Source organism: Arvicanthis niloticus, chromosome X (assembly GCF_011762505.2).
Source record: "Arvicanthis niloticus isolate mArvNil1 chromosome X, mArvNil1.pat.X, whole genome shotgun sequence".
NCBI lineage: Eukaryota > Metazoa > Chordata > Mammalia > Rodentia > Muridae > Arvicanthis > Arvicanthis niloticus.
In genome coordinates, this window is record NC_047679.1 from 95,280,089 (window position 1) to 95,294,817 (window position 14,729).

General features: G+C 33.6%; 1 protein-coding gene across 6 annotated transcripts in view; it reads right to left on the reverse strand.

The window, feature by feature from the left end:
* The window catches only part of Klhl13 (kelch like family member 13), a 128,694-nt gene that overhangs the window by 16,992 nt on the left and 96,973 nt on the right, over positions 1–14,729 (reverse strand). For all 6 annotated transcript variants that reach the window (XM_034485507.2, XM_034485502.2, XM_034485503.2 and 3 more), the window contains 2 exons: positions 5,251–5,383; positions 4,501–4,697 (listed from right to left, as the gene is read on the reverse strand). In XM_034485507.2, the coding sequence (XP_034341398.1) occupies positions 4,501–4,697; positions 5,251–5,383 (330 nt within the window). The remainder of the gene's footprint in view (positions 1–4,500; positions 4,698–5,250; positions 5,384–14,729) is intronic.

The window sequence follows — 14,729 nt, forward strand, 5'->3', positions numbered from 1 at the left end:
AAAGCACTATTCACAATAGCCATGGTAGGGAACCAGAATATATGTACATCAACAGATGAACAGATGAAGAAACCAATGAAGAATATCATGCAAAGTGAAACAAGCCAAAAAAAGACAAATATTCATTTCCTATTATATGTGGTGAAATTGAAAAATACTGTACTTAATATACATATTTATTTATCTATAGTATATATTCTCAACATATATATATATACATATATATGTAATATATGTTATACATTATATATATATATATATATATATATATATATATATATATGTAATTTTCTGTTAATTCCAAGTATCCTTTTCAGCAACCTAGTATTACATAGGTGTATATTGTGGACAAGCCTGTTATTATTCTTCTTCACAATAATTAATTTTTCAGAAGATAATAGATGACAAATATTTCAAACTAAAAAATTGAAATGAATGAAAATCTTGATCTAAGTCCATTTGTAAAATGAGGAATGGCTACAAAATATTGTGATATGATGTCATAGGGACAAAGAACTAATTGAATTAAATTATTTTATTCAAAAGATTTGTGCTGTGTGTGTGTGTGTGTGTGTGTGTGTTTTACATGAATGGATGCACATGTACTGTATGCATGCCTAGTTCCTGCTGAGGCTAGAAGAGATTCCCTGGAACTGTAGTTAAATTGGTGTGAGCCATCATGTAGGTGCTGAGACTCAAACCTGAGTCATCTGGAAGAGCAGCTGGGGCTCTTAACCAGTAAGCCATTTCTCCAGCCCTTTACTTTTACATTTTAGTGATAGAAATAAAGACAGCTTATTAAAGAAGAAAAAGGGAGTGTGCTAGAGACCTAAGACAGGAGGTATACTCAAAAGCCCTAATGTAATATCTTTAAAGTGTGTGACTAAAAACAAGGCAATTTTCCCATTACCTTTTTAACATATAAAGATACTTATTTAACTTTATAAATAATTTTATCTAGTCTGATTTATGGCCTTAATCCTCAGTAGTTTATGTTCATTTCAGTGTTCTTTTTCCCATAACAACAAAGAAAATGATACAGCAATAACAAAACTGCCAGATCCTATAAAATATAATACTAATTATTACCCTAAGAGAAAAGCAATATTCTTAAAGGATGATGAGGTTGGACAGAAGGTTGATTTTCTTCTATTGAGCCTCAGGCTCTGTTAAACAAAGGTGAAATTTTAAGTAACATGAAAGCGAGTTTGTTATATCTAAAGCTATCATTCAAAACTGCTGCATAAATTCTTTCTGGATCTCATTTTGCCAATTCACATTTTACTAGCCACCATTCTTCATCCACACACGTGACTAAGAGTTAAAAGCAATGTTTCTTTTCAAAGCTCCAACTTGATTAGTGCTTCAGTTCTTTGAGCTATAATCTCAATGCTTCATTAAAAACATGAAGTCTGTTTCTGCCAAAACATTTTATTTCAACACACAATTTTTTTAAAGCATAGGATCATCTTAATAATAAATTACCCATAATAGTTTTGCTCAGGGAATAACCAAAAGAAAAAAAATCCTCCTATGTGAAATAGTCATAGTATCTTGAAACTTGAAGCTCTAAGTAGAAAAGCCCCCCAGGAATATTGTTTTTCCTGTTTCACTTTCACTTGCTAAGAAGGGAGAAATAGTTTAAAGCTAAATAGTGGTTCAACTAAGAAACACAATGCATCAGAAAAAGAAAAGATCCTGGGACTAACAATCTGCCAGTTTTCTAAAACAGTTGAAAGAACATGAGCAGGAGATTCCCACCAAAAAGCACACAGGCACATTGCAGTAAGGAAAAGGAATTATGAACAAAGTAGAATGATGTTCAGAAAAGGTTGCATCTACTAGAAGTTCACAGGCAAGGAAAACTAAAAAGTGATGGAAGAATGAACAATATAACTAATCTGAAGCCTTCTCAGTATATGGGGGGGGGGCAGCTTGTCTGCTGAAGCTATTAAGAATGAATAACATAATTTTAAAAAGCATATTAACTGTTCATGATAATGAAGGCATTTCAAGGTTACAAGCCTTAGTTACAGCAAATACTTCAGACACATTAAGGAAATAACTTCTGAATTACTGGAAATGTTCAACTATATAAAATCATTATCACTCCATCTCTAAATAAAAACTGTTTTTAAATAGTTATCTTGAAAAGTTCTTCTGTACTAATCTTATAGTAATATACTAACATTAAATATAGTCAGGTGTGATGGTTCATGCTTTTAATCCCAGCACTTAGGAGGCAAAGGCCTCCCTGTTGCATGTGAGGCCAGCCTAGTCTGGTCTTGTAGACCAGCCAGAGGTATATAGTGAGGCCCTGTCTCAAAAATGTATGTACATATAAAAATATATACACATTATCTCTCTGAGTCTCTGTCTCTTTGTGCCTCTGTCCCTCTCTGTCTCTCTCACACAAATACCTATATACTTTGTGTCTGTCTGTCTGTCTCTCTCTTACACAGACACACATACACACATACAGATACACACACACACACACATATGATAAATTTGGCCATCTTCTTTCAGGTAAAGTATTGATCAAAATATCTGAAGTTATAAACACACAACTTCTGTTAGATAATAGGTCAATATGCTTCTTGTTAACCACTGTCCTGAAGAAATCATAGCACTTTTCCTAGTTGGTTTTAAGGTGAGTATGTGTTGCTAAGCTCAGTGGAAAGTGATATAAAAGGGTCTGCAAACATAAGATGCAAGAGCTACTCTAAAATTAATTCTTGAACTTGTGGCATCATGGAAATACATTCAATACAATGGCAGTTTATTTGAAGCTTTCATATGATGTTAGTAACAAGAAGCTAGGGGAAAATATTTAACAGTGTGGGATTTGTATAATAAGATTAAAATGAAATTTCATACACAAATTAAGTAATATTGGCAAACAGTTCCATGAAAAATTAATAAACTTCATTTAGACTATTCGGTAGTAATGATACAAGTCAATAATATACGTCCATATTGTCATAAAACTTTAAAATAGCAATTAACTTAAAAATTTTACAATTAATTATAGTCATTTGAGTTCTCTAAAATGGTAAGAAATATAATAAAAACAGATTTCAATAGTATAATTAAATGAGCATTGGTACACTTAGACAAAGTTTCTCATTTTCAAATGTTCTTTTTTAAATATGCTTAAATTTTTTATTTTAATTTGAATTAACACATATATTATACAAATTTACTAGTACATGTTTATATATGTTTATATATGTATGTATATATATGTTTATGTATGCTATATAATAATTAGAGTAATTAGCATTCCTATGATCTTAACCATTCATAATTTCTTCATTGTACCAACATTAAAATAATCTTTTATAGCTATTTTGAAACATATGAGACATTATTGGAAATAGTCACTCTGCTGTGCTATTATAGAACACCAGAATATTCTCTATGTAACTCTATTTCTGTACCTACCAACCAGTTTCTCCATAACTTTCTTTAACCCTACATTCCCTGGAGTTTGGTAACCACTATTTTCCTCATATGTGTGAGTTATTTCACTCAATATACCCTAAGCTTATCCCTGTTAACTGTAAATGATAGGAATGCATTCTTTTCATGATTCCATTGTGAACTTATATCATATTTTTGTTATTGATTCATTTGTTGATAAGAAGCTTCTTATTAATAAAAAATTAGGTAAATGTTTTCCCAAAATTTACTATTTTAAGGAAGAATAAATGTTCAAAAGTCCTAAGAGGCCAAGGAGCAAATTATCAATATTAAAGTTGACAGTTAAAACCAATTATAGAAAAATTTATTATCTATCAAATAGTGAACTAGAAAATACATAACATTTTACTATTACTATAATTTTAATCACAAAAGCAGGCTCCAGGAACTATAGAAATCTTGTTATCTCTGTATAAGCCAAAGAGTTTCATGGAGTAAATTAAGGGTCTTGACTAAAATAAAACAGTATTGGTAGGAAGAGAGCAACTGTTATACAGCTCATTGATTAGTTGATAAAGAGCTAACCACTCTTCTTGGTATGTTCTAAGAACTAAAGATTCATGACTTTGCAAGTTTGCCCTTAACTGCTAGTTAAGATTGAGTCCCCATATTCAAAGAAGAAAAAAAAATGCAAGCCTGTTTAATCAGAATTCTAGAAGCTCAAATTACTTTTCTATGCAATTCTATTAAAGAAGTCTACTGTATAAAATTAAGTCAAGTGTATAAAATCAATGAAATAAATCTAAGTTAAAGTATATAAATTATTTAACAAGTTAAGGTATATACATTTATCAAATGTTATTAGTATTCCACATCGTTTGACTACAGGGAAGGCTTGTGTTAAATGATTCTACTTTATAAAATTCACTGGTCTTATTTTCCATTTACTCCTACACCACATGTTATACAACATCTTTTTCTGATGATGAGTATTACATGTCTATATAATTGAGCTCTTCTCTAACTCTACATGAGCATGTATCACAAGAAAAATAAAATATAGAAACATCTTACCCCAGATATGAGGAATACTTTACAGAAGTCTAAAACCGGAAGAATCTGAAGAAAGCTGGCAGCTTCCAGTGTATCTTGAAGGGTGTCCATGTTAAGAGAAAGCTTTGCAGTATAGATGAAATCAATAATTTTCCGAAGACCCACTCTGCTCACGCCATGAAGCTTAATGCACATTAACTCTTGTTCTTTCATTCCACCTTAAATGAAAAGACAGTCAATTAAATGAAGGTGGATAATTAAGGTCAAACTTGGTTTTGCTGGTAATTAGATGCAGCAAAATCAAGGGTGAGTCTTATTCCAAGTAAGCATCCATTCCACAGTTTTGCTTTTGTACCTTTTTTACAGTTAAAAGGACACTTGAAGAAATTCTATGTATACTAATGGAGATCATATATAATACAAGTGCTTTCAAATGTTCTGTCATTTCATATCTTTTGATGGATTAAAGATCATATTATAGGGGCAAAGAGTCTGTGATAGTCCATTCAGATATTTTTTTTAAAAAGGCTATGAAGTAGAACAGATGGTAGAGAACATGATTCAAACAGTACCACACCCAAGCACACAGATTAGTGAATATTTCTTTTGAAAGTTCGTTTTAGAATGACAAAGAGTAAAATACTAGATTTTGAGTTAGAAATTATATGTGTATAATATGTATTATATGTTTAGTATATATTAGATATATACATACACACAGATGTCTTCTAATTTATTGATGTGAACACAGCGTGTCAAAAGCTAACGTACCTGTGAACATAGCTTTGAAGTAGTCACTAGCAGATGCCATCATGACTCTGTGCACAGGGTAGGCATCATCTGTATCACCTGGCATCAGTGTCACGTCACAAAGCAATCCATCAAGCCGAAGCTGGTCAAAGCCCTGTAACAAGCATACGGGTTGAGTAAGGAATCAAGGAGAAAATGCTTACAAGCCCTATGTGCTAAGCTTATGCTTACAATATTGTACATCTAGAGTATTTTGGAAACAGAGCCAAAGAGTTCTCAAAAAAAAAAAAAATAAAAACTGCTTTGTTTATATATCCATTGATTTTAGTACATGAAAAAATATAATGTTAAGGCTAATTTACATTAAGAACAGGGTAAGTATCTGAAATCATTTATTGAGACACCTATTTGCCTTAATTGGAGGAAAAATAGATTACCATTCACACTTCTGTTTTCCCCCACACATGAAATAAAAATCTTTGACCTTCCAGAATTGCTTTTCATAATCACATGGATAGTACTGCTGTAGGACTTTAATAGATTATTTTGCATTTTGATGACTTTTTTCCCCTTGAGGCAGAAAAGGAGAGGGTATTTATTTGTATCAAGTGCAAGACTGGAGTTCATTTTATCATCTGAATTGTTTACTCTCTCAGAGAATTAAGGATTGTACTTTAAATATTCTAATACTCAGCTTACTGCTGCTGCTGTTTGGCCAATTATCTTTCAAGTCAAAGATTTAATTATCTTTGATAAAAGGAGTATAGGGAGTCCCAACAGGAGGCTTAATTGTCTCCAAAGGCTTAAAGGATTAGCTCAGAATGAACGGACTGGCTCCTACAATGGAGAGAAAGGACAGGTCCCAGGGTGAAGAGTACCTGTTGATTAACTCCTTCTGGCCCTGCAACCAAGGGCAGTTGTCTCTATTCCCTGTATCTAATCTTTCAAGAATGAAATGCTTTGATTACAATGGGCAGTTTTCACAATGTATGTGTATGTTTTACAAGATGAATTCTGTCCCTTTAAGATAGAAGACACTATCTTCAAGCAGACACCTAGGCTCTGTAGCTCTTACAACCTTCCCATCCTCTCTTTTGTGATTTTCCCTGAGCCTTTGGTGTAGAAGTGGTCTTGTAACTGTATCAATTGGGGGTTGGCATGCCACAATCTGTTCTCTGCATTTTATCATAGTTGTCTCATAATCTTTTCCTCTGATTAACTCTAGAAATGATCTTACAGATCATCCACAAAGTGTACACTTTCATTACAAAAATAATTTCTCTGAGCAACTTTGCACTCATTCCTTTTATATAATGACTATAAACTAATGTTCCCCACCCCTCTACATACAAAGAGTTCAGTTTTCTGGACATTGCTTAGCCTCTAGTTAACATTTAAGGGTGTCCTCAAAATTGCTTCCGTTGATTTCAATTTCCTTTTCGGTCTCAGCACTTCTCTTACTTCTCTATACTACAGTTCTGCTGGGTCTTGGTTCTCATGTAGAAAAACTTGTTTGTTCTTAGCTTCTAAACATTTACTTTTTTCTCCTTTTATCAGTCTCCCTATATATTTCTATATATCTTCTATATTCTTTGGGGGAAAACACGCACTATGATGTTTTTACTTTCTTGACATTGAATTTAATCAATGTAGCAAAGATTCAAATATTATGACAAAGAGGCATGTACATAAATACCCTAAAAGAATGAGACATATTCATCTCACAATTACTGTCATAATTACTGTATAAAAGGAAAGAATGAGTTGATGCTATAAAACTATAATATTGAAATAAGCAACAATAAAACTTTAAAAATTGGTTGAATAGCAGTAGCACTCAAATGAAATATATGACTATCATGCTAAAAGCAACTCTGATGTATATTATGGTATTAAAGGTAATGAGATAATCAAATATTTCACTTACTTCTGCATTACAAAGAATTTAGTAGCACATTATAACTGATGTGATGACTAATTTTGCAAGAAGAATGAACAAAAACAGGAAACTTATCTTTACAATAACAATAAATTACTGATAGAAAATGTGTTGTCCAAACAAAGATGGAAAATTTTAAGATCCAAAGAAGGAAAGCTTAAGTAATGAGTTTAAGGAGATGTCACATATTTGATCAAAACAATATGAGCTTCGCTTTTATAAGGCTGCCTCTCATTTGATTCAAAGGACAGAGAAGAAGAGATGCACTTAAGTTAAAGGAGATATATAGGCTGAATATAATAAAAGTTTATATTAATACTAAACACTGTTGTCAGTATGTAACACAGCTTGTAATTTCAAAACATCTAATGGCTCTCTATCATTTTGTGCATCATAACTACTGCCTTTCAAAGACTTCTCAAGTTTGGCTTTAACCCAACTATACCCCCATAACTTTTATGCCCCTGTGTGCTGTAACCAAGCATATGACTTTTTATTTATGCCATTATTTTTCACATGGATGGCCTTCCTCCTTCAAAGCCTAATTTAAATTTGACCCCCTTTAGAAAGCAATTAGCAATCAAATCTCCTCTAAAATAATTAGACAATTTTGTCCTGGCTCTCGATATTTAGCTTACACATTTCCAGAGAAGGCAAACCAGGAGCATTTTTTTTTTCATGTTACCTCCTGAAACACCTTAAAACCAAGTCAAAATATATGAAAAAACAGAGCTTTTAAAGACCAAAAGGGCAGTATCTGTGAAAGTCAGAAAACAAATTAGATGGAACTTTAACTGTCACAACTTGAAGCCTGGAAAGAGGTACAGCATTGACACCCAGGCAAAACTGAATTAGAAAAGATCAAGACAATTAAGTTTATAGGACAAAATGTAAGGGAGATGTGCTTGGAGAGATGCCTTCTTATGCACCCCCTCCCCCAACCTCCACCAGCCTGTAGACCAAGGCAAGGCGAAGACTTGGACAAATGCTTCCTGTAAGTAGTCATCTAGCATTTCAAGGCAGTGCCTAAAATTCCAAGGAAGAAGCAGCTTTCTTTTAGTATGATGATATGCATGCTAGCCCGTATGGTAAGTGTTCACTTTTTAATTCTCTATATCTGGATCAAGACATAGGTGTAGTTGTGGTATGTATGTAGCACAGCAGGGTATGAAGCCTCAGCTTTTAGATCATGGAGACGGTCCTGATAAGTGGAGAGTATTGGGAAAATGGTCAATATGAAATAGTACAGCCAAGAGACACCACAAAGTGTCATACTGTGAAAAAACTGTTCAAGTATTTAAAACGGAACAGATTATTAACATGCATGACAAAGTACATGGGTTGAAAAGACAAGACTATGTAAAAGAAGCCAATTTCAGTATCTTACGGGGTATATTATATTTGGGGGTTCTTTTGAATAAACAAAGTAACAGAAAATGGATTGTAGTTCCCAAGAATTAGGAGAAGGGACCACCAAGGTGTAATAAGAAATAAGGTGGAGTCATGTAATCATTCTATGTCATCATAATTGTGAGGATTAAATGAAATGACATATTTGCAATGCATATATAAGGACATACAAGTAAAAAAATCACATTCACTGTATGTTCTAATTTATAAAATAAAAAGTAACAAGATGGTAAATTATACTGAGTTGGTAGTAACTAAAACATGGCTGGAATAAATATAGTATCAGACAAAACAGATTTCAGAGCAAAGACTATTAGTAGTGAGGATGTGAGTCATTTTGTGATACAGGCATTAATTATTCAAGGGTATATAAAATCAGTAAATGTTTCTGTGGCATGAGAGTAGAGTTTCAAAATACATGAAGCCCAAACTAGAAGAACCAGAGAGAGAGAACAAAAGAGATTCACACTTCTACTTATAGATTTCAATGCTGACAATCTTGGTGGCCTTAAAATGTGATAGAAATCAGTCAGGGTATAGATGATACAACCATCAGTCAACTCAATCTACCTAAGATTTATAAAATACACTACTTAATAACTACAAATATACATTATATCCATGCACCTATGGGATACTGTTCAAAATACATGCCATTGTGAGATATAAAACTTATTTAAAATATTTTTAAATGAGCCAGGTTATACAAAGGGTGTTTTGTGACTAGTTTGATTAAATGAGAAATCAAACTGGAAAGATGTCCAGAATTTCTTCAAGTCTTTGAAAGGACAATAATGACTGGATTAGCATTGGTGCAATAATGGCACTTATTTTATTGGGTAAACAATAACTGTTTAACTGGACTTAAAGCCCACTCAGTTAGGAGGAAATTCATGCCTGGTGCTGGAAACCCAGCTGGAAACCCATGGCTGGAGAGGTCAAAGGTCCTAGAGCAAAATCTATTTTCTAAACCAATATAATTTCTAATTGTATTCTTACTCCTCATTAGAGAACCCACTTTCCCCAGCATATAGAGACCATTGCAGAGATCCAGAAGTGGTCAAATGGCACAGAACAACCGACAACAGATGTGCTCCCCCAAATGATACACTTACAATACAACTGCTATACTTAAGGCTTGTAATAAAAAAAATAAAAAATAATAATAAAGAGGCAGGGTAAAAAGAGTGTATGAGCCAGAGAACCAGGAGACATGCTGCTAGGTAATATCTTCTGAACAGGGCAGGGAAGCCCACACCCATGAAATCTCAAGCACTATAGTTCTCTAAAGAAGACTTGCATAATGACACCATCAGGTAATGTTCTAATGCAGATGGAGGATATTTCTTAAGGGTCTATCCCCTAGGAGAGGTACACTCAGTGGCTGCTGAGAATCAGTTTTCTTTAAGGAAAAACTCCCCTACAGGTTATCCAATCCCAGTGCTTAGCCCTAGTAACATTAAATGGACTCTAGAGTGGATGTGTGTGTGTGTGTGTGTGTGTGTGTGTGTGTGTGTGTGTGTGTGTATCAATGATAATAAAAATGAGTTTGGAAAGGAATGAGAGGGGGAAACACAAGAAGATGTGGAGGAGAGGGAGAGGTAGAAATGATGTGAACACAATACTTGTGTATGACGTTCTTATTTTTTTCAATTGAAAAAAAAAACATAAAAAAGTAAATAGGACACTTCCACATAAGTCATGAAGAACTTCAAAGGGAAACTAGAAAGTAGGTTTGACTGAATGAAATTGCAACATCTCCCAACATATGAGATACAGGTAAACTGGGCTTAGGAGGGATTTCTATCTGTAAATGACTAGGAGAAAGTCCCATATGAAAGAACTCCATGTTCTCATTGTGATACTTAATTAAGCAGAAAAGCAGAAATAGTCAAAGCCATAATGGGATTCAATTAAACGTGAAACAGAAAAATAGCAAAAGAATAATAAAGACAAAAACAGTTTCTTTGAGGAGATCCTTAAACCTCTCTTTCTCTCTCCCTCTCCACCTCTCTCTCTCTCTCTCTCTCTCTCTCTCTCTCTCTCTCTCTCTCTCTCTCACACACACACACACACACACACACACACACACACACACACACACGAATGAAACCTGAGACATAATGTCTAGAGGAGATACAAATAACTAACACGAGAATTGATGGAATTGATAATCAACTCTAGATATTTTAATAACTGCCAATCAATTTGATAATTTAACTGACATATATCAATTGATTGAAAGACAAACTACTAAAGTTTATTCTAGAAGCATCCGATAATGTAAATATTTACATAGCTATGAATTTGTACTTAAGAATACTCCCTTAAAAACACTTAAAGCTGGATGACTTTCACTGGTGCAATCTGCCCAATACTGAAAGAAGACCATCAATACTTTACATACAGAATGCTAGAAGTGATTGTCTTTCATTTGTTGTTTGCTTTGTTGCCTTTTTTCCTTTTATTTGAGTACTGTGGAACTCTGTAGACTAGGCTGTCCAAGAATTCACAGAGATCCACCTGCCTCTGCCTACTGAGTGCTAGGATTAAAAGTGTTTACCGTCATGCCAGGCTCAGCAATATCCTTTTAAAACCATTTCCCTTATGATCATAAAATTTTGCAATGAGGTAAACGTTATCAACCTGCCAAGATCAACCCAAACATTTACTTTAAACTAAACATACCATTGTATGTATGTATGTATGTATGTATGTAGTAAGTAGAAAGTAAGACACATTACTTTGCCTAACCTTTATAAACAACCCTATTTTAAACATGCTATTAGCTAGGAAATAACTGAAGGTTATAAGATAATATCTTACAGTGACTTTACCACTAAAATTAAGCAGAGAACATAAACAGCAAAAGTGGAGAAAACATGGGAAGATCAGTGTGATAATTATTAAGAACGGATGCTGTCAGTTATCTTGGTCAGAACAGAGAGGTATTTTTAAGTTTTTCTATGGGTTTAAATAAGCATAGACAGTATCCAGGAAATTGTTTCTATTCAGTAATAGAAGTGTTCAGCTGGAGCATGGTACCCTTGCTATGGCCTTCTTGTCCTAACAACATGGCTTCCAAATGCCAAATCATATTTAGGGGGTGGGGGCAGAGGAAGAGAAGAACAAGCAAGGAAGGAAATAATCTGTGTAATATTACTATTTCTATTAAGAATACGATTTACTATATCATTGTGTAAATTGTTAGCTTCTATTGATGTTTTTAAAAGCATGGCTAATGATCAGCTATTATTTGTAAGAGATGAAGTTTCAAAAGGTAAAATGGTTTGCAACAAAATTAAGAGTATAACTACATGTATAGAGTCAGAAAACCTGGGTCAAGTATGTGTCATCTAAATAAGTATGTGAATCTTGGCATGTCTCCTAACTTCTGTGATAGTCAGTATCCCTTTATACAAGGTGAATATGACAATGATGGCCATTTCTGTCTCATGATCTATTTTCAAGCATCAATGAGGCAAGGCTATACAAAAATGCATCACAAACTGCCATCTAAATTTATTCATCCCATAAATAATATTCATAAGAACAGCAAAAAGGCACTGAGTGGTTCCTCTATGCCAAGTATGAGGCTAAGCTCTTTTAATGATAGAGAATATTAAAAAATCAAAGCTGGATATTTATGGAGAATACTCATGCACCCCAGCACTAAAACACAAGACATAGGGAAAAAACATTTAGATACCAGGTCTGGAAAATCCTTCTTAGAGCTGACATTCCTCAAGGGTTGAGTTATATGGATAAAGTAGAAGCTGGTAGTTGATTTAGTCACAAAATAGCTTAGATGGGAGAAGTAGATCAATGGTTGTTAAGCTGAAGTTAGATAGGAAAAAAGAGTTCTGGTATGCTATTGCCTAGCAGGGTGCCTATAGATAACAAGCATTCATCACAAAGTTCGAAAAGCTAGGAGGAAGGATTTTTAAAGCTTCTTACCATAAAGAAACAGTAAATATTTGAGGAGACATATTTAATCTTATTTAAACATTATACAACCTATCGTGTGCCAACAATACCACTCATTAATATGTATACTTTTATGTTTTATGTGTCTGATAAACAAAAATTTTTAAAATACCCACAAAACAAAAGTAGAAGCTTGTTTCTAAAATGTACCATGTACGATTAGTCATTATGAACAAATAGGAATAGAATAAAGAAAAGAAGGGACATTCTAGGGAGAGGAAAGAGGAAGAAGAACTATGATATATGAAAGAATGGTATAAATTTTGAGAGCAGTAAAAAATTCAAACTCTTTTATATTAATGCCAAAAAAGGGGTAGGTGGTTTAATGGATTAGAAATTGTCATAGCTATAACAGAACAATGAAGGAACACAAGACTGAAGTTATTGTGAGAAATGTTGGCAAACCATTTATCAGATATGTATTTGTATCAATGTCATAGAAGACAATATTTGTTATTGGTTACTAGAAAGATGAGTGTCCCAATTAAAAACTGAGCCAAAATTATAAACAGATATTTCCCCAAAGATGGCAAAAAAATGACCATAAGCACAAATGAAAAGCTGTTCAGCATAATTAGTAATTGGGGAAATGCAAATCAAAACCACAAGTAGTACTTCATACCTGCTCGGATGGACATAATGCAAAACTAAGATGAACGGTCAAGGAGAATGTACTACATGCTTTATTTACTGTACTACATGTCAAGGATCTTTATTACTATAAAGAAACTGTCTACAATCAGTGCAAATATAAAATAGTGCAAACACTCTGCCAATTCTTCAAAAGCTAAAGCATACAATTACCACAGGAGCAAGAGATTCTATTATTAGACTCATATCAAAAAGAAATTAGAATACTAGTAAATAAGTAATCATAACAGCATTGTTCATAAGCTAAACACTAGAAATTACCAAGTACCCATTAATGAATAAATGGATGAATAAAATGTAGTACATGCACACAATGGGATATTGTTTGGTCATAGAAAGAGAGTATGTTGCATGCTATAACATGGATGAACCCTGAAAACTTTATGGTCTTACTAAAAGAAATGAGTCACAAAGGCCATATATTTGTAACTTCATGTATATGAAATGTTCAGAATATGCAGAACTATTAATGGCTACTAGGGAAATGGAAGGGGTTGGCAGTAAATTTTGAGTACCTGCTAGCAGACATAGGTTTTCTTATTTTGAGATGATAATCTAGCATAGACCATTGTGATAGTTGCAAAATCCTGTGAACAGTGTAAAACCCACTTTAACTAGGTGAAGTATGTAGTATATGAATTTCCTATCAATAAAGCTCTTATTTAAATGTTAAATGCACTTGATGCATATGAAACCAAGAATTATTATCATAGGACTGCATAGTAAAAGAAAGACAGTGTCAACCCAGGACAATAAGGAGAAGTCAAAGAAACAAAGAAAATAAGCACAGGTGCAGAAGTAGTCAAGAAATGGGGCAATGAGATTATCCTTGACTTTAACGGTTCTCTTTTAAGCTAACTCTAGGTAATCTTCTTACTTCAGTACCTGTAATTTGTACTGCTAATTCCACCATGGATTCTTCTGGGACTTGTTCAAGGTTCTAGGAATCCAAGCTGATTACATATCAAATGTCTTTCTAGGCACTTTGACAGCCTAATTTGTTGTAGCCTATTTAACAAAGATGACTAAACTTCTGGAGTCACTCAGGCCAACCAGATGGATACCTTATTTGGTGTACCCATCACTTCTGATCAGCTACAGTTTCCCTGACATCTTCTCTGTTTAGCTTGGGTGGAAGGAAAACAAATATTTATCATAGATTTCACTTAGCCCATAAATTGTGATACTTACTCTTCATATATTCCACCTAGATTATAAATAAGAAAACTGGTCCAGGTAGATAAATGATTTTCTCAAAGTCAGATAGCTAGCTAGTAATACTATAATTAGAATTCTAGTTGGGGCTGCAGTATATGAACCAAGTTAGTCTCACTACAGTTTGGAAATGGGTAATCATGCAGGGCAAGAATTCCTAAAAACAGTTGCTCCCCATGGAGCAATCACCCCTCTCAAGCTGGAGTTTGTACTGTTGCTAATTTTAACACAATGATAACATTTATATATTAAACACTTCTCTGGCTTATTCCCTTGACAACCACCCATCCAAAATTAG